This window comes from Neopsephotus bourkii, unplaced genomic scaffold (assembly GCF_033783945.1).
Source record: "Neopsephotus bourkii isolate Nb327-2 ecotype Australia unplaced genomic scaffold, CSIRO-AGI_Nbou_v1 NB_196, whole genome shotgun sequence".
Taxonomy (NCBI): domain Eukaryota; kingdom Metazoa; phylum Chordata; class Aves; order Psittaciformes; family Psittacidae; genus Neopsephotus; species Neopsephotus bourkii.
This window is the reverse complement of record NW_026900709.1, coordinates 14654102-14674970: the sequence shown is the minus strand read 5'-3', so window position 1 is coordinate 14674970 and position 20869 is coordinate 14654102. Positions and strand designations below refer to the sequence as shown.

At 40.0% G+C, this 20869-nt stretch overlaps 1 protein-coding gene across 8 annotated transcripts in view; it reads left to right on the top strand.

The window, feature by feature from the left end:
- The window catches only part of CSRNP3 (cysteine and serine rich nuclear protein 3), a 109453-nt gene extending 89720 nt beyond the window's left edge, over positions 1-19733 (top strand). For all 8 annotated transcript variants that reach the window (XM_061343561.1, XM_061343570.1, XM_061343587.1 and 5 more), the window contains 3 exons: positions 9116-9375; positions 15112-15408; positions 17324-19733. In XM_061343561.1, the coding sequence (XP_061199545.1) occupies positions 9116-9375; positions 15112-15408; positions 17324-18367 (1601 nt within the window). In that variant the 3' untranslated portion in view covers positions 18368-19733. The remainder of the gene's footprint in view (positions 1-9115; positions 9376-15111; positions 15409-17323) is intronic.
- Positions 19734-20869: the final 1136 nt, after the last annotated feature.

Sequence of the window (20869 nt, the reverse complement as noted above, 5' to 3'; positions counted from 1 at the left end):
GATCCTGCCCCTTTATTCTGCTCTTGTGAGACCTCACTTGGAGTATTGTGTGCAGTTCTGGTGTCCTCAACATAAAAAGGACATGGATCTGTTGGAACAAGTCCAGAGGAGGGCCACGAGAATGATCAGGGGACTGGAGCACCTCCGATACGAAGATCGGCTGAGAAAGTTGAGGCTGTTCAGCCTGGAGAAGAGAAGGCTGCGTGGGGACCTCATAGCAGCCTTCCAGTATCTGAAGGGGGCCTATAGGGATGCTGGGGATGGACTCTTCATTAGGGACTGTAGTGATAGGACAAGGGGTAATGAGTTAAAACTTAAACAGGGGAAGTTTAGATTAGACATAAGGAGGAAATTCTTTCCTGTTAGGGTGGTGAGGCACTGGAATAGGTCGTCCAGGGAGGTTATGAATGCTTCATCCCTGGCAGTGTTCAAGGCCAGGCTGGACAAGGCCTTGGGTGGTACGGTTTAGAGCGAGGTGTCCCTGCCCATGGCAGGGGGGTTGGAGCTTGATGATCTTAAGGTCCTTTCCAACCCTAACTGTTCTATGATTCTATGATTCTAATTTTGCATAAAGAGAAATGGCAGAAATATTGTATGTAGTCATGAAATAAATTATAAATGCTGTGCATAAAGAGAACTCTTATGAGAGAGAGAGGTTAATAACTGAGGAAAGGATGAATAAGTGTGTTGTGCTGTGTATCTGTGCAGGCACATCATGAGCAAAGGTAGCAAAAGGGCAAGCACAAAGAGGAAGATGGGTTTCCGGAATGCGTTAGCCATGCTTTGGCTAAACAACTGTTTGCTATTCAGAGTTTTCCTTTGATTCTTTTGGCCCCACCTGTAGGAATTTTGTTTAGAGATCGGTTCAGTTTTGCCATAAGTGGTGCTTGGTGCTGATGGCCTGTGCGGTGGCTGTTAGCTCAGGTTGAGTGCTGCACTGATGGGGTTGTGCTCCATCTGCAGCAGCTGGTTTTGCATGGAAGCTGATCAGCTTACAGGACCTGACATGGCCCCATGAGGAGGCAGGGCTGTTGCCAGCAGGTCATTAACTTGAGCTCTGCTCTGCTAAACCCAGAAGCTGAGACACTTGAATGTCAGAAGCCAAAAATCAAAATTTCGTCAGTTGATGTTGTTTCAAGATGAGGAATTTTGACAGTTTGTTTGCAGATAACTATGTCTGAAGACCTTGTTCAGATATAGTGACCTTTTCCGAGAGTCTTGTGTAGGGGTAATTGTTATCAGTATCATCCTTCCCTCTAAGTGATAAATTTTATGCATTACAGTACTTATGTATCTGTCAAAAATACTTAATTCCATATAATCTTGAAACATAGAACTAAAAATTATGTTAATTATTTAAATACACAAGAAATGGTGCATTTTTCCCCCAATTGAATTTATCAGTCTTTTAGTATATAAATCTGTTGAAGATCATGTGTGATCCATAGGACGGTTTTTGGTGATGATGAATATTCCTGTTCCCTCTGGCATCCTCATTCACCTTGAACTGCTAGAAGGAGATGGTGGCATCTAGTTCTTTTTGACAGCATGTGTCCAGCAGCTGCTAAAAAGTCTCATCGCTGCAGTCCTAGCACACTCTGCCTGTCGCCCTTTTCGTGCAGAACAGCTGATAGTGGCATCCCCTGATACCACTTGTTACACAGGCAGATGGCATGTAAATACTTTCTTGAGACTGGCCAAGCAGGGAAGCTGTTACTAAATCTCTTCTAGAAAAGTGTGGTGTTTACATTCTCCATGGATGAATTTTTAGGTTTCAGGCTTTTGCTTCCCTTCAAAACCTTTGCAATTAACTCCCAAGAGGCATGCAAGCTTGCATGGTCTGAATCTAAGCTTCTGAAGGGAGCTTAGTAACTGGTTAATGTCAGTAAATTTTGTCTGGGCATATGTTCATGCTTTCCAGTATATCAGAAAATATGTATTTTGTATATCCTGCTCTGTCTTGAGCTAAGCAATGTCCTTAGCAGTAATTACAACAGATTTGAATGTAGTATGTAAGGTACAGTGCACGCAAAATAGCATATGCCCTGACTCTTGATAAGATGAGCTGAGAATCTCAGTTCTGGTTGGCTTGAAGCAATAGGAATGAATAAGTTATAGCTTTGTCCCTGATGTTGGAAAATTGTTCAATAGTTGCATTCCATATCTAATAATATTTTTTGAGGTCACTTTAAGGCGTCTCTCTCCTCAGAGACTCTAGGAAGAGTAGTAGAGCAGGAATATAGCACCTCTGTGGTGCTTCCTTTCATGTCCTTGGTTACTGAGGTAGTCACAACTGTCCAGTCCTCTCACTGACATCTCCAACCCATGCTTTTGCATAATCAAATACAATCCTGTAATCTTTTGCAGTTCCTGAGTGATCTGTTCTTCTAAACAACATTCTCATAAATATGAATATATTCTGACTACTTCCTAGCAGTAACACAGAAGACATGACTCTAGCCTTAGCTCTTCCCTTTAATAAGCTCTTGGGTGAGGCAGCAGCAAACCCAAAAGATAGGATGTGTTTCAGAAAGAAATAATCATGTGCAGTCTTTGGGCTAGGAATGTTTACATGCTTGTCTGCTTACACAGATTATCATAGAATTTGTCTGACTCTAAAGCCATGAACTTTGATGTAATTTATAACAAATGCATGTCAGCTCTTATGCTGTCTTCATTACAGTTGTATAGTGCTGGGTTTATAGCACTGGTGGTGTTGCAATTACAGTACGACAGCATTTTCTTCAAGTTCAGCTTAATTCTATCTTAACATTTTTGTCAGTAATTTATTAACAAAAACCCCAAACAAGCAACTGTGGTGGTGTGGCACTGATATTATAATTACTAAAAGTGATAAGAACTATAAAAAAGGTTGGAGAAATGTGTTAATGGGTTTTTGAAAGCTCATGACAGTCCTACTGAGAGAGACTGCTGACCAAACTTTTGGGCATAAACGTACAGTGATGTCTGAAATTCACATTCTAAATTTTGACAACATGCACATAGGCACCCCCACCCCACCCAAAAATCCATGTAGTAGAAAAGCTTATTCCTGTAATCTAGTTTTTATCATAGAATCATAGAATAGTTAGGGTTGGAAAGGACCTTAAGATCATCTAGTTCCAACCCCCCTGACATGGGCAAGGACACCTCGCTCTAAAATAGATGATCTGATATTTTTTTTCCAGCTGGAAGTAATTAGATCACAGTCTTCTGCCTAGCTTCAGTTAACTATTAATATTAGTGTGTAGCCTGTGAATAAAACTGAAGGTTGATTTCCTTATGTATAGAAAGCAGTATGAAAGTAGTATCTCTTCCATAAAGAGATTGGCAGATTTAAATGGAAGCACTTTTATTGCAGCATTTGGTATTCCTGCCAGTAAACAGCCATGTCAAGAGTTCCATAGCTAAGGTCTAAAAACAAATTACTGTAAATGTAGACCTTACGTAGTCGATACTGAAGTTTACAGATGAGGATTCAAAGGCATTCAGAACTTGCGCAATTTTATAGGCATAATTACCTTCTATTTCCTCATGAAGCATACACATATATATATATAAGATTAACCTTCTGTCTTTGCTTTACGATTTTAGTGTATTTTTAACTCTGATTCCATTTGTAGCTGGTTCTTTTTCTTAGTAAAACAGCTGCTTGCCCTGCAGTAGCTGTCAATATTTCTTCTGAAATAAGGGCAAGATCCAGTTGAGAGCCAAATAACAGCAATAGTGTTGTATCAGAAATTGGATACCTCCCAGCAGATGTATTTGCTTCTTCAGCAGAAGCAGCATTTTTTAATATGCACTTTCCTGTCCTGAAGAGCGTACAGGCAGTGAAGGTTCTGACTCAGAGTATTTGCTTTCATGCTAAATTGAAAGAGAATGACACAATATCAAAATCACCCTGTCCTCTAAACTCTAAAAAATTGTCTTTATTAAGGTAAATTTGTTTTGAAACTCTGGCATATATGAAAAAGATCAGTAGGTTAAAACAATATCTAACTTAGGACAAAACTGACACACTAGTGGAGTGCCTCAAGGGTCGGTATTGGGCCCAGTATTATTTAATATATTCATCAATGATTTAGATGAGGGAATTGAGTGTACTATCAGCAAGTTTGCTGATGACACTAAGCTGGGAGGGGTGGCCGACACGCCAGAAGGCTGTGCTGCCATCCAGCGAGACCTGGACAGGCTGGAGGGTTGGGCAGGGAATAACTTGATGAAATATAACAAGGGAAAGTGTAGAGTCCTGCATCTGGGCAGGAACAACCCCAGGTTCCAGTACAGGTTGGGGAACGACCTGTTAGAGAGCAGTGTAGGGGAGAGGGACCTGGGGGTCCTAGTGGACGACAGGGTGACCATGAGCCGACACTGTGCCCTTGTGGCCAAGAAGGCCAATGGCATCCTGGGGTGTATTAGAAGGGGGGTGGTTAGTAGGTCGAGAGAGGTCCTCCTTCCCCTCTACTCAGCCCTGGTGAGACCTCATCTGGAATATTGTGTCCAGTTCTGGGCCCCTCAGTTTAAGAAGGACAGGGACCTGCTGGAGAGAGTCCAGCGCAGGGCAACTAAGATGATTAAGGGAGTGGAGCATCTCCCTTATGAGGAAAGACTGAGGGAGCTGGGTCTCTATAGTTTGGAGAAGAGGAGATTGAGGGGTGACCTTATTAGTGTATATAAATATATAAAGGGGGAGTGTCACGAGGATGGAGCCAGGCTCTTCTCAGTGGCAAACAATGATAGGACAAGGGGCAATGGGTACAAACTGGAACACAAGAGGTTCCACTTAAACTTGAGAAGAAACTTCTTCTCAGTGAGGGTGACGGAACACTGGAACAGGCTGCCCAGGGAGGTTGTGGAGTCTCCTTCTCTGGAGACATTCAAAACCCGCCTGGACACGTTCCTGTGTAACCTTATCTAGGTGTTCCTGCTCCGGCAGGGGGATTGGACTAGATGATCTTTTGAGGTCCCTTCCAATCTCTAACATATTGTGATACTGTGATACTGTGACACCCCTATGAACTAGACCGCTATGAACTAGTCTCTTCTAACAAAATAAACCTTTTCCTCCACTAAAAGCTTCCTGTAAATATTTTTGTCAGGCTCTGTTGATATGAGATTTGCTAAAACTTGGATACAAGTTTTAACATGCCTGATGTGACAGAGTTTATCTTTTGATTCCTCTCTGTACATCCTATGCCTTTTTTGGAACACCCATCGTTGAGAGCATGTAAGCAGATGTAGGACCTGAGCTTATTTATGTGTTTGTATTTTTCATCTAACATACCTGCAGCATATCTGAAGAAGTGTATGTTATTTATACAATAAGCCATACTTTCAGCTGCTTTTCAGTATTTAGGAAAAATAACACTATTTTAGTGTTTTTCTGAGCCCCAAATAGTTTTACAGTTATGTCATCAGGGTATACTGTCTAAAACTTGGTTTTAGGACTGTATTTTATAATATACTATTGTATTATTATATATCTGAAATTTGGTTTTCATATAGGTAGATTATGCTGTTTGTTAGACTGAATTCATTCATTTAGAAGTCTGGAGTTTTCACATTCATGGTTATTAACATTTCACTACATAATAATATTGGAGAATGAAATCTATTTTAACTGTGACAATAAACCAGAGCTGTTATGAAACCATGGCTGAAGGCCAAGTGTTCTCAATCTCTAGGTTGGAAGTTTTAGATTTGGAGTGTACATCTTGTTGCTTTTACTGCTCTTACAGATTAGTTCCAAGTCATTCTTGAGAGGTCAGGCACTTTTTAAATAGTTTTACTGCCTGAATCCTGGCAGGTAGCTCACATCTGCTAAAGGTGTAAAAGGATAATTCAGACCTGCTTGTAAAGCAAAGCAGTGACTTACCTATCTACATTCTCAACATCCTATTGCTATTTTGCGATAAATCAAACTTCAGACTTCAAAAAAGCAGACCTCAGCCTCTTCAGGAACCTGCTTAGTAAGGTTCCATGGGATATAGCCCTAGAGGGCAGGGGGGCTCAAGACTCTTGGTTGGTCTTCAAGGATCAGCTACTACAAGCTCAGGAGTGTTGCATCCCAACCAGAAGGAAGTGCAGCAGGAGGGCCAGGAGACCTCCTTGGACGGATAAGGAGCTCCTGAGGAAAATTCAAATGAAAAAAGAGGCTTATAGAAAGTGGAAGCAAGGACAGGCGGCCTGGGAAGAATACAGGGTGTTGACCAGGTTAGGAAAGCTAAGGCCCAGTTAGAATTAAACTTGGCTAGGGATATTAAGGATAACAGGAAGGGATTCTACAGGTGCATAGCAAATAAAAAACAGACTAGGGAGAACATATGCCCCCTCAGGAAGCTCTCAGGTGAACTAGCTACCCAGGATTTGGAGAAGGCTGAGGTTCTGAATGACTTCTTTGCCTCGGTCTTCTCTAGCAAAGGCTCTGACCGCACCGCCCAAGTCTTGGAAGGCAGACGCAGGGACTGTGAGAATTAAGACCTTGGGCCCAACTTGGGAATTGGTTCGAGACCATCTTAAAAGTCTAAACATGCACAAGTCCATGGATCCTGATGAAATCCATCCACGGGTCCTGGAGGAGCTGGAAAATGAAGTTGCTAAGCCACTGGCCATCATATTTAAAAAATCATGGCAGTCAGGTAAAGTTCCCGACAACTGGAAAAAGGGAAATATAACCCCCATTTTCAAGAAGGGGAAAATGGATGACCTGTGCAATTACAGCCCAGTCAGTCTCACCTCTGTGCCTGGCAAAATCTTGGAGCAGATTCTCCTGAAGGCATGCTAAGGGACATGAAAAACAACAAGGTGCTTGGTGACAGCCAGCATGGCTTCACCAAGGGGAAATCCTGCCTGACCAATTTGGTGGCCTATGATGGGGCTACAGAACTGATGGACAGGGGTAAAGCAGTTGATGTCATCTACCTGGACTTGTGTAAAGAGTTCAACACTGTCCCACATGACATCCTTGTCTCTAAATTGGAGACACATCAATTTGATGAATGGACCACTCGGTGGATAAAGAACTGGCTGGATGGCCACACACAAAGAGTTGTGGTCAATGGCTCAATGTCCGTCTGGAGACCAGTTACAAGTGGTGTCCCTCAGGGATCAGTGTTTGGACGGGTCTTGGTTCAACATCTTCATTGCTGACACGGACAGTGGAATTGAGTGCACCCTCAGCAAGTTTGCCGATGACACCAAGCTGTGTGGTTCGGTTGATACGCTGGAGGGAAGGAATGCCATCCAGAAGGACCTTGACACGCTTGTGAGGTGGGCTGATGCCAACCTCATGAAGTTTAACCATGCCAAGTGCAAGGTCCTACACCTGGGTCGGAGCAATCCCAGACACAGCTACAGGCTGGGCAGAGAAGAGATTCAGAGCAGCCCTGCAGAGAAGGACTTGGGGGTGCTGGTCAATGAGAAACATAACATGAGCTGACTTCAGTGTGTGTTCACAGCCCAGAAAGCCAACCATATCCTGGGCTGCATCAAAAAGAGTGTGACCAGCAGGTCGAAGGAGGTGATCCTGCCCCTCTACTCTGCTCTTGTGAGACCTCACCTGGAGTATTGTGTACAGTTCTGGTGTCCTCAACATAAAAAGGACATGGAACTGCTGGAGCAAGTCCAGAGGAGGGATATGAGGATGATCAGGGGACTGGAGCACCTCTGATATGAAGATCGGCTGAGAAAGTTGGGGCTGTTCAGTCTGGAGAAGAGAAGGCTGCATGGAGACCTCATAGCAGCCTTCCAGTATCTGAAGGGGGCCTATAGGGATGCTGTGGAGGGACTCTTCATTGGGGACTGTAGTGATAAGACAAGGGGTAATGAGTTAAAACTTAAACAGGGGAAGTTTAGATTGGATATAAGGAAGAAATTCTTTCCTGTTAGGGTAGTGGGGCGCTGGAATTGGTCGTCCAGGGAGGTTGTGAATGCTTCATACCTGGCAGTGTTCAAGGCCAGGTTGGATGAGGCCTTGGGTAATATGGTTTAGTGTGAGGTGTCCCTGCCCATGGCAGAGGGGTTGGAGCTTGATGATCTTAAGGTCCTTTCCAATCCAACTATTCTGTGATTCTATAATTTTAAATAAATCAGGCTGGTCATCTAGAAAAATCAAGTGGTGTCTCTGACCTAACATTTGTGTCTCTTTCTTTTCCCTTCTCTAAAGGCTCACCCCTGTTAATAGTGCGAAACAATAGATCAGCATTGTTGGAAGGAGTTACTAAATGTCTGTAGAAAAAAAGACAATATTTAACAGTTAAAATTTGGCATTTCTTTGTGAAGAAATCTGTTTTCTATGATAGTTCATATGTGCATGCGAAACTGCGCATGAGCGTGAGGGGAATCAGAAAAGAATTAGATTTAATTTTTTGTCAAAATTCTACACATAAAATATATACACACACACGTGTATTCAGTGGATGGCAGCAGAAAGACAATGAAAGTAAAGTGGATCTTATTGTTAATCAGTATTATTCCTATATTCTGTGGTGATGATGGTTCTAATTTCTCAGTCTGAAGCACTAAACATACCACCTTGATAGTTTTTCTGACACTAATTTCTAACATATTGGATTGTAAGAGGTAGAAATCTTTTCTGCCTATGTGATCCAGTGCCTTAAAGGATGTGGTTGCAGATTTCTACAGCTAATCTCTGCTGACAGAATTGTAACAGTGTATGTAGACCTGTGAGAGATTGGGTCTGTTGTTCTCCTCACTGCTGTCACATACAGCATTGTTTTGTTTGCAGGGGTTTGAAAAGCAGCAAGTCACCGCATCTTTGAGGTGACCCTGTGACAGAAGTTCATTTTCCTGGGATTTGTTTTCTCCTTTGGTAAAAGGAAAAAACGTGTTCATAATGCTGTGGACACCAGTCCTGGCCAAGAATTTCTGATCTAAAGTAGATAATAGTGTTTATGATTGTAGCAGTTTGTAAGGACTTCTAAGTTTGTAGGTATAGTAAGTATTTCTAACGTTACCATCTCCTCATTTCAACTGTATGTGTCAGGACCTCATTGTGTACAGTCAGGTATTGCCAAGGTAGGTGGAACTACACAAGTGACGAATTTGCTATATGAGTGCAAGTTGTCACTCACACTGTGATCTCCGTCTGTTCTAGCTTCTTCAATCCTGAAGAGAGAGAAGCGGAAGAGAGCAAAAAATGTCCATTTTAACTGTGTTACTGTGTATTACTTCACGAGAAGGCAAGGATTCACCAGTGTTCCCAGCCAAGGGGGAAGCACACTGGGAATGTCTACTCGCCACAACAGTGTGCGCCAATACACACTTGGAGAGTTTGCGATGGAACAGGAGAGGCTTCACCGAGAGATGTTAAGAGAGCACCTAAGGGAGGAAAAACTCAATTCTCTAAAATTAAAGGTAAAAATTGTTCAAGACTTTGATCCCTGCCTTATTTGTTCAAATGAACAGTGACAGAGCTATATGACTCCAGTACATGTGTGTTAAACAAAACCATTTCCTTTCTGTCACCTCCATTTTCAGTCAAAACAATGGCATTTTTCTAAGTTTTATTTTTACTGAGCGCATTATTTTTGTTCAGTATTACCAAGTGCTGTTGTAGCTCTTACTGATGTGTGTCTCAGAGTGCTTTACAGCGAGATTGTTATTTACTTCCTGTTTTCTACAGAGAGGAAAACCAAGTCAGAGAGTGGTGGAAGTTAGCCTTGAATAGGGTGTCCAGCAGAAGTCTGGAAGTGGCAGGGAGAGACAAGTCTTCTGAGCCCTTGCACAGTGCCCTGTTAGACAAGGGAATGGTAACATTCTAAGTATGGAAAGTGAAAGAGCTTATTTTCTTGGCCAACTTGAGTGACTTTGGCTAACAGTAACAAACATACTAAAAAATGCTTATTTTGTCAGTGTACCAGTTTATATGGTCATATTTGTAATGCTTCACCAGAGGATGTCTGTGTTGAAGAAGGAACATGTTAGACAAATTAACTGGCGCTATCAGTTTAGCCAGAGCAAATCTTGGCTACGGTTTTGAAGCTCTTTATTTAAATGTAGCATAGGAGAGGAAAGAGACTGTATTTGAGTAGAGGAGACTAGAGAAGAGGATTGTGTTCTTGGAAGTGTCCCTTATGGGTCTTTAAGACTGGTAGCAAAACTCCTGGGTTTGCTATGTTTTCAGAGTGTCTTCCTGTGCAATGACTTGTGTTATATGTATTCCAGGCTCTTCTTCAGATGAATCTTGTAATTAAGTGAATGATATTTAGAGTTCTAGCCAAACTGCTGTGCTCCATAGCCCCTTTTGTGATACTAAATCTGTTTCAGATACTACTGCAGTTGCCCAGGTACCCTCCAAGTTTAAGAAATGCCTTTCAGTATTTTTCCCATAGAAGGAGCCATGTTCATGAGTTCTGTGTCTGAACTCCTGAAGTGTGTATGACCCTTACAATTGTAATTACTTTGTTTTCTCAGTTTCCTAACTGATGTGGGGTTTTGTGGGGTTTTTTGTTTGGTTGATTGTTTTTTGGGTTTTGTTTGTTTTTGTTTGTTTTTTAATTTTTTTTTAATTTTTTTTTAATTTAAATAGCTAAATAGATTCTTGAGTAGCTCATAAAATGTGAATTGTCATAATGAAAACAAACAAACATATAAAACCACTCAGGATAAAGGCAAATTAAAGATGGATATTTGGACAGGTTGGACACCAAAGGCTGGAGTGTGATTTATCACCCGTAGAGATTATGCCTCTGAACATCTCATATCACAGCATCTTCAGAGCACAGAGTGTAAACTGAGCTCTGTCAGTGTAACCAGTGACTCTGTGTAGTTCCCTTGGATGGCTTCCAGGAATCCCAGTGGAGTGGGTAAAGAATAGTAAGGCATGCAAATCTTTAGCCTTTCCTTTTTATAGCTAGGAAGTAAATTAAGAAAAATCACAGGTCCTATTTACTTCTAAAGATTGGATGAAGCCTTTTAGCCTTCATCTGTGTGGAGCAGCGCTCGGCTCTGTGTGCTTTCATAAGTCTCCCCTTGGGTGGGATGAATCTCTTTTCTTCATTAACTTCACACCAGCCCACTCCCTTTTCTGGGACATGGACTCTACTTCCTGCTTCTCTTCCAAATACAGTATGTCCTTCCATCTCCCCAGTCACTTGTTTAAGTGGATTATAATCTTTATTGTGACTGTTTAGTTCTTGCTAAATTTCTTAGTAAGTATTCAGTACATAAGGAAAGCCTGATTTGCTTTCCTCTCTCTGTCCTAATTTTAATTGCTTCCTTTTACCAAATATAAAAGTCCTTTTCCCTACACTTAATTCAGGAGTGGTGGGGTTCTTTCTTCACTGATCCTCAGCAGTTGATGTGACAATACTAGCACATACTGAGACTGGTACGCTGACTTCGAAGTTCAAATTCAAATATTGAGAAACAGTGTTTAGGTCTTCAGAAACCTGAGACTGGCTTAAAACTGTTAACATCTTACTGGTGTTAAATCTTTTACTAGTGTAAAATATTTCTCTTCACTCTCCAGCATGTATGAAAAAATAGGGAACAGAAAACTTCCTTTCTGAAGTAGTCCATTAAACTCAGCTCAGTTACATCTCCTTATACACTTGGGGTAAAAATCAAATAAAAACTACTTTCCCTCCCCAGATTAAATCCAGGACTCACTGAACTAGTGAAGAGTCACTGTAAAGCACTCAGTGTGTTTTATTTGCTTAAGACAACTTGGTCTTGCTGATTTCCTATTGTAGAGATGGAAGAGCCACATGGTCATTCACATGGTTTCTGGATTAACATGAAAACAAAGCACTGTAGCATTGTAAGGTGACAGTGTCAGCAATTATGATCTTTAATGAAAATGTACTAATCAGGATTTGCATCAGAATTACTGTACAGCACACAAAAAGAAAGTGAGAAAATGGAGGAGGGGCAAGTTTGCTTGAAAAGGTTTTAAATTTCAGTTCCCTATAGTTCGGGTTTTGTTTTGTTTCAGTTTGGGGGTTGTGGGTTTTTTTGTCTTTTTTTTGGGGGGGGGGGCATGTTATATGCACTGTATTATAATAATCAAGTCTGTAGGTAAAAAAAATTAAAATTTGTCAAGAAAAAATAGAAATACGGGAATATATTGAAACTGTGTCTTCATAATATTAGGTGCAGTTTATTATTTTACATGCTAAAAGTGAAGAGAGAAATAAGAAGCTTCTCTTAATTAAAAGCAGATAAAGACTTTAAAATCGTTATCAAGTCACATTAGCCATTTAGCACCAGCACTTTGGTGTAAACATTGCTGACAGTGGCATAAACAAACACTTGTCAGCAGCAGTGTGAAGAATGTAATGTAAAAGCCATCTTGTCAAGATGAAAGGTACAAGGTAGGCTTTGCTTTTTAATACATTGTCATTTGAGAAAACATTATGAGTAAGCACAAGAAATTAGGTGGGATAGTCCTTATTGCTTACTCATAATGTCTCCTCAAATTAAGATCTATTAAAATTATTAGTGTGATGCTAGTGATGTTAAGGCTCCTGGGTCTATGGACAGAGTTGATTTCCTTTGTGGGAAGTTGTAAGGAATAATTTCCAGCTAGGGGAGGCAAAGGTGCTAACCTGAATTTTTCACATTTTACAGTTGAAGTGAATTTCACCCAAAGGTTTCACATATTCATTGGCCCTTGCCCTGTTCTGTTGTTGACATTAGCCTTGAGCTTTATGAGATAAATTTAACCCATCTACATATCAAATTTAATTCAGATAAGCAATATTATGACAATCAAGAGAGGTTAATGTGACCCTAAAGTTCTGTATTGGAAAATGTATTTGATGTGTCTTGGTAATCTTCCTCCCTCTGTAGTTACACAATAACTTGTTCAAGAACTCTTCAGATCTTCCATTTCATTAATTCGTTTGTTCTGCATGTGACAAAGCAGTTAAGATTTGCAGGAGAAGGAGGAGAAATGCATGCCAGGTTTGGTATGGTTCTGCAGGTGCCTGTGTAAGCTGAGCAGTTAGAGCATTCACCTCATGGGTAAGAGCCCTGAAATTGAATCTTTATTAAATACTAATTGAATAAAATACTAAAATAATTACAGAAGCAGGGATTAGAATTCTTCCCCAGTTTCCAACTTCAGTTCCAGTAGACATTTAAATAACAGTGATCTGCTTAAGGGGTGCTACGAGCCTTGTGTGTTTAGAGAATTCAGAATTCTTAGGTAGGTCATTCTCCTATTGCATATTACCTAGCTAACAAAAAAATGAAAAACATATAAAAAAATCGAGGATGATGCCATTCTGGATTTGAACATTCAGGCTGAGTTGCATGTACAGCGGAATATTCCCTCCCACTGGCTAAAGGCAGCTAATTCAAGGTGCATTTAATCACTCTCTGGATTTACCTGTCTCTCACAGTAGATTATACAGAAAAAGGATGACTTCTGACGTTGTGTTTTCTACCTTACTGCTAATAACTTTGAAATACCTGCTCTAAATAATCTCTCCATTGTGCCAGGGCCAGGCAGGCCAATTAGGTAACAGCTTCAGTGAAGGAGCTCTTGCCCCTTCCTTTCCAGCCACTGTAAAGGGAAATGAATAATAGAAAATAGAGGGAAAAAAAAATCTGAGGGAAGTTTGAGAGAACATTTTGCAAATGGCTGCATTGAAGAAGAAGAAAGAGGCAGAAGTGTACACACATAAAGAGATTTGAATGTCATAGGGGTAACAGACATGGTAAACAAGCTGAAACATGAAATAAAATGATGGCGGCTCTTAGAGGCAGGAGTCCTGGAGAAAGATTGAGAATACATTGAAAAGCAAAGGAAACAGTAATGCCTATAAAGCAGGGTTGTGGAAGTGGCAGAACACCTCTGCATGAGCTAAATATGGTGCTGAATTCCTAAGAAGGGATGATTACTGCTCTCAGGAGAATTTTTCTTTGTGCAGCACGATGCGTATATGTACACCATATGTAAGCACTACCAGTCGTGACACTGATGCTCTTCTCCTCCAGAGGGAATAGTATTGCTCTTAACCTGACTTTACAAGTCAGGAATAATTGGTTGGGAGGTTTTTTTCTATGATTGGCTTACACAGTTGTTATAAACATAAAACTGCGATTACTAAGAGTAAGCAGTCAGTAGGAGTTCACTGTCAAGTAACTCAGTAGTGCCATAAATGACAGTTACAATTCAAAAGATTGTGGAAAGGACAAACTGTTAATGGGAAAATCAAACAGCTGGGAATATAATAAAAGTAGAAATACTGAAATGGGTAAGATTAAGGACTGCTTTTTTACACACAAAAGCATAGCTAGATGGAGATGACAGGATTTAGGAGCAGAAAAAGTGGGAGGTACCTTTACAGTGACAATTGTTAAATGTCTAAGCAGTGATACACAAGAGACAGGCAATGTTAGATATGACTTCCTTATTTTATCTGTATTTAAGACTGGTGCCTAAAAAATTATTTGTGATAACACGGCAAGCTGAAACTTTCTGCAAGTAAATAAGGCAAATCAGAGAAAGAATTAGAAGGCTATTTTTTCTATAGGTAAGAAACATTCGAATTACATTCACTGGGACTATTTTTCTGAGGTCATGGTGGTGCCCCTGATGAAACTGTTAAGGCAGATGAGACTTGAGACTTCACCAGTGTATAATAAGCACACAGTTGCACCATGTTTTCTCCACAAAAGTAGGAGACCAGGTGCTTGGCTAGTGTAAATCAGCAGCCTCATCAATACAGAGGAAGGAGAACACTTGGAATCTTGGGGGGGGGGTTGGGGGGGTGGGTGTTTTTCCATTTTAAGGAAAATTGTTTCATAGAACAATAATAAAAAGGATTGATTATATGACAGAATAAATAATATATCTGCACTTGTTTCACATTTGCTGTGTAGTACCATGCTTAATGTGAATAACCTGAGACTGAGAAAATGTATTTTTTGTAGTGAATGTCATGTCTGCCCTTTAACATTTGATATTTTCTTGATTCTCAAGCAATTTTCTCTGTAGAAGAACTTTTATGAACCCTGTAGTTGTGTTACATATGGTTGTGCACATTCATAATGCATTACATGTATTTGCATCTATTTCCATATATGGCACATGTGTGAGAGTATAGTTAAAGGACTTTGTTAAATTGTTCTATGCAACAGATGACAAAGAATGGTACAGTGGAATCTGAGGAAGCTAATACGCTGACGCTGGATGACATTTCTGATGATGACATTGATTTAGACAACACTGAAGTAGATGAGTACTTCTTTCTACAACCTCTGCCAACAAAAAAGCGAAGGGCATTGCTGAGAGCTTCTGGAGTGAAGAAGATTGATGTAGAAGAAAAACACGAGCTGCGGGCCATCCGACTGTCCAGAGAGGATTGTGGCTGTGACTGCCGTGTCTTCTGTGATCCAGAAACTTGCACTTGCAGTCTTGCAGGCATAAAATGTCAGGTAAATGTCTCTATCTTATTTAGCTAACAAGAGGCTGGGTAGGTGTGCATGTTAAGTGTTAGATAACACTTGTGGATGTTAAACCAGTTATCTTAGGCCTACCTTTATAAGTATATAATGTGCAATATCAACAGTCTCCTTAAGCGTCTTTATTTTATAGTTGATTTAGACACATAACGTTCAGGGTTTGGAGGTTTTTTTTGTTTTATACAAATATCCTGCTCCTCATATTCCTCTTTGGCCTTTATCTAAATAGGCAGCTGCAGACAACAGAAGAATTGGTAGCCTGCAGACTTAAGAGGGGATATTACCTTTCATTTTAGAGACAATTTACATACTTCCCAAATGTGAATTATAGTCCAAACTCAATGAGAAACAATAAATGACACTTTATTTAACATGCATGATGCTTAAAATGGCTGCATGAGAAATTTGCATGTAGGCAATGAAAAATACATCTGCTAACATAGCAGGTAGTTTTTTTCCTGTGCAGACTGAAAAGGCATTTTGTATTGTACATAGTGTCCTATGTACAGCTGTAAATGTCCTTAAAAGAATGACCCTGAATGCATTTTTCATCTTCTCTTAAATCCAAGCTAAACTTTCTCTGCCATTTTAAATAACATGTTCTCTTTGCTGTTCCTGTTTTCATCTGCACATGTGATAAAGATGTACTAGATTGTGTTATATGGTTTTCCTCTGCATTCATATTTGATGTTTGGGTATTGCAGTATAGATGAAAATCATAGACCTCAAACTATGTAACTAAACTATCCAGAATGTGAATTCAGACACATTTTTAGGAATTTAAGACGGATGAGATATATAAGTTCTTCCCACAGTCTATTGAACTTGCAATATTGCATCTGCAATTGACTGAAATACCTTGTAAAATGTACTTCAGCTTTTACTCCTACTTTCTGTGGTCAGGTGTCCCTATTGTCAACTTCATAAAGTTTTTTATATACAATTCATTTTCTTTCAATAGGTTTCTATTTTCAATGATTTTTACCAAATTTAAAATGCTTTTCTGGTAATGCTTTCCAGGAATCATAGAATCATAGAATAGTTAGGGTTGGAAAGGACCTTAAGATCATCGAGTTTCAACCCCCCTACCATGGATTGAGCATAACATGAAGTAAAGGGGTAGGAGATCCATAAATAGAAAAACTACCTATTTTTTTGTTCCACTGTATAATGCTTTCACCTATGGAACAGAAATGTATTTTTCTTATTCTGCAGCATTGCTGCATGTATGTGTCCCTTGCTGTTCCTATGAGTACTGCTGAATTCCAGGGCTAACTCCTCTGAATTATTGTTAGCTTTGACTGTGCTTACAAGCATTTCTTGAGGTGAATCCCACTTCACTATTGTAGAATCATAGAATAGTTAGGGTTGGAAAGGACCTTAAGATCATCTAGTTCCAACACCTCCCCCCCTGCCATGGGTAGGGACATTTCCCACTAAACCGTGCCACAACCTCCCTGAGCAACCCATTCCAGTGCCTCACCACCCTTACAGTAAAGAACTTCTTCTTTATATCCAATCTAAACTTCCCCTGTTTAAGTTTTAACCCGTTACTCCTTGTCCTGTCACTACAATCCGTAAAGAGTCCATCTCCAGCATTCCTATAGGCCCGCTTCAGATACTGGAAGGCTGCTATGAGGTCTCCACGCAGCCTTCTCCTCTCCAGGCTGAACAGCCTCAACTTTCTCAGCCTGTCTTCATACGGGAGGTGCTCCAGTCCCCTGATCATCCTCGTGGCCCTCCTCTGGACTTGTTCCAACAGTTCCATGTCCTTTTTATGTTGAGGACACCATTTTGTACCATATTGTACTTCTCTAGGCTGTCTAGGTTCTGTTGTATGAGCAGGCTTATGCTGCGTATTGTTAATGTGTATTCTTTTTTTCACAAGGTGGATCGTATGTCTTTTCCATGCGGTTGCACTAAAGAAGGCTGTAGCAATACAGCAGGTAGAATTGAATTTAACCCTATCCGTGTACGGACTCACTTTTTGCACACGATAATGAAACTTGAATTGGAGAAAAACAGAGAGCAGCAAGTTCCAACACTAAATGGCTGCCACAGTGAGATAAGCGCACACACTAGTTCTATGAGTCCGGGACCCCATCCGGTTGAATATTCAATTGCAGAAAATTTTGAGATTGAAAATGAACCTCCGGCTGCAGTTATGCATTCGCAGTCAGCCGAGGACTTGGACTGCCCTGGGGAAGAGGAGGAAGAGGAAGATGGGAGTAGCTTTTGTAGTGGAGTTACAGATTCTAGCACACAGAGTTTAGCCCCTAGTGAATCAGATGATGATGAAGAGGAAGAGGAAGATGAGGAGGAAGATGAGGAGGAAGAAAAAGCAGATGATTTTGTAGAAAGCATGGGCTCCCATGCTGATATGGTGCCTCTTCCTTCTGTCCTTTGCTACTCTGATGGAACTGCTGTGCATGAAAACCACTCTAAAAATGCCTCATACTATACTAACTCTTCAAATCTGTATTACCAAATAGAGAGCCACGTTGCTGGCACTGCTAACCAGATCAGTGAGACTTACTCAGAAAGGGATGCTGTCAAGAATGGTAGTCTTTCTCTGGTGCCTTACAACATGACTTCAGAACAGTTTGTTGACTACACACGGCAATCAGAGGAAACTTTTAGCAGCGCTCACTACCCTTCTGCAAACCCCTCAGTGATTGTTTGCTGCTCATCTTCTGAAGGTGATAGCAGTGCTCCCTGTAACAGTTTATATATTGAGCATAGGCCAAGTCACCCTCAAGTGGAATTTCACTCATATTTGAAAGGTCCTTCTCAAGATGGGTTTGTTTCAGCTTTGAATGGTGACAGTCATGTACAGGAGCACCCTGCTGAGAATTCATTAAACCTCCCAGAAAAGAGCAGACTGCATGAAGAGTGCATCAAATCACCAGTGGTAGAAACGGTACCTGTTTAATATTAAATTTATTCTAGGACTGACTTCCTGTATCAAAGTGCACTCATGCTGGATTTCCTGGAAACTTACTTTTTTAAGAGGTAGACAACACTTGGACTACAGTCAATGTTCCAGACACATTTTGTTTTCTCAAGCTACACTGGCAGTGATAATTGCACAAAACCAGTTCATGTAAAGATTTAAATAAGAATAATCAAACTGTCTTTTGATAAAAACGAAACACCTAAGTAAAACCACACCCAACATCTCAAAGTAGCCTACCTATCAAAGTATGTGAAACCTGCCAAGCTATCTGAATCAAAGCTTCGTGTTTTTGATTGTCGGGCCTGTGCAAGATTGTTAAAAATGATAGTTTGAAAAAAATCATGTTTAGAGTCCTAGTTTTCAACATATCTGAAAAGATGGTAAGTTTAATGTAAAAGTAACTACTGTACAAAAAAGTTTTAATTGTTCTGTACTGTATGTATTTTATTTATGGTAGTTTAGTACTCATGTTTTGAGAAAAATGAACAGCATGTTCATTTGAGCAGAAGATCCGTAGCTAGTTACAAAGAACATGTCCACTCGTCATCTGGAGTACCTTGTATTCATCCATTTTGGTTTTTTAATTTTTTTCAAATACCATTTCTGGAAAATTCTTTTGAAGCGCATTTTTAGACTGTACTATTTTCTCATTTGCTGTATTTGAAAAACAGAAGAGTCAGAAAGGGGGCATTTTATATCTTCTAGAAAGATGAAAGGTAGACAATCCTCCATTTAAATTAAAATCAGTGGCATTCCAGAACTAGGACCCCCTCCCCAAAGAAAAATGATCTTTTATATAAAGGCAAAGCAGTAGCTTCAGCTTGCACAGCACCTTTTAGCTCAACAAACTTTCAGCTATTTATGCACTTTAGTGCCATTTTGCAGTACTGTATTAACTGCGGGAACTGTGAACTATTCTGGAGAAATGCCATAGCTCCAGACTCTGAGGTGTATGTAAGATCCTAAAATTCATTGTGACAAAATCTATACATTTTTCCCGAGCCAGTTTATGAAGGTGTCAGTAGGCAATGTGTTAAAGCAGGTTCTTACTGGTCAGAATTTAAATGAAGCATGGGGAAAAAAAAAAGAAGTGTGAAGTGTCTAGATCTCATAAATATTTAGCAGTTTTTATGAAACGAGACTGGCTTTTGTGGACTTCTAATTGTATCTCAGACTTACAGAATCACTTGGTCTAATGAAGAGCCAGTAGATTCAGTGAAGAAAAATAGCTTCAAAAATTTTATATTTGCTAAAGTTTGCAAGCAGCATAGCGTGTGCATCATGGGGGGATATCCCTTACCCTGTACTCCATTTGTTTTTAAATCAAATGCGAATTAAAATACCTACTGTATCTCACCCTTTAATCGGTTAACCAACCTTGCTTTCCTCTAGAAAAAAGAGGTATAGAAACATACTTTTCTCTACAAGATACTTCTGCACTGCCTTATTTTGGTTTCAAAATCTATTTATTTAAAAAAATTTCTTCTTCTAATACTGAAAATTTATTTATTACACATCAAGTGGGTTGCAATGTAGACCTGTCTTGTTTGTCAAAATAAGGACCAGCGTCTTAGTTTTTATCTGTGTCAAATCTATATGGTTAACAGTATGCATGTAAACACAGTGTAAAGTTTAGCTCTGTAACAGTGACTCTTCTGGTTAAAAGCTCTTTAAAACACCATGTACAGTACTCCAGTAGAAAACTGCCAGACTTAAAATATGCTTTTTTTAAAAAATAAGCTGACTTAATTGTTTTTATATGAAATCTGGGCAAAATGATTTCTCATTTTTATGCTGAATTAGCAAAATATTTTTACTCCATGTAGTAACTGGAACAGTTTCTTTATTTACTTGTTTCCACAAGAAGTCCTACATGTTTTATATGAACTGCATTGAAGAGTCCTAGTTCTCTAGGGATTGGATTTCACACTTGCAATGTATTCCATCTCCTGAGAAAGTGCAGGCATGTTGATTATCTGGCTCAGCAATTCCTTAGCCTCAGCTCCCCTTTAAGGAAACTGTGGTCTCTTTCTGTAACGGTTGAGTAGCCAGGTAAGCACATGTATTCTCCAGCTCCACACAGCAAATACCCATCTTTATTTTTAAAGTAAAGTTTGTTAGTTCTGCATCTAATAATAATATTATTCTGCTCAAGATAGTCTATGGGCAAATGCAGCAAGTCTCTGTGTATCTAGGCATCTTGCATTAATAGCAGGCTTAAATCTGGCACTGTCACTCAACACCAGCACCAAAAGCACAAATCCGTTATTTCTTGAGCTGGGACAGTAGCTGTGAATAAGTAGCAGCTTTTTAACCTCAGAGTGTGTTGGAGGATCATGCACACTTTTACCAGGGTATTTCTCTCAGGGGAAAGTTAAATGAAATATTTTGGTTTGTTATTCACCCCCTTATTGAGCAATAAGAAATTATTTTCTTTCCCCTGCTCTTTCACATGAAAAATGTCTTTAATAATATTAG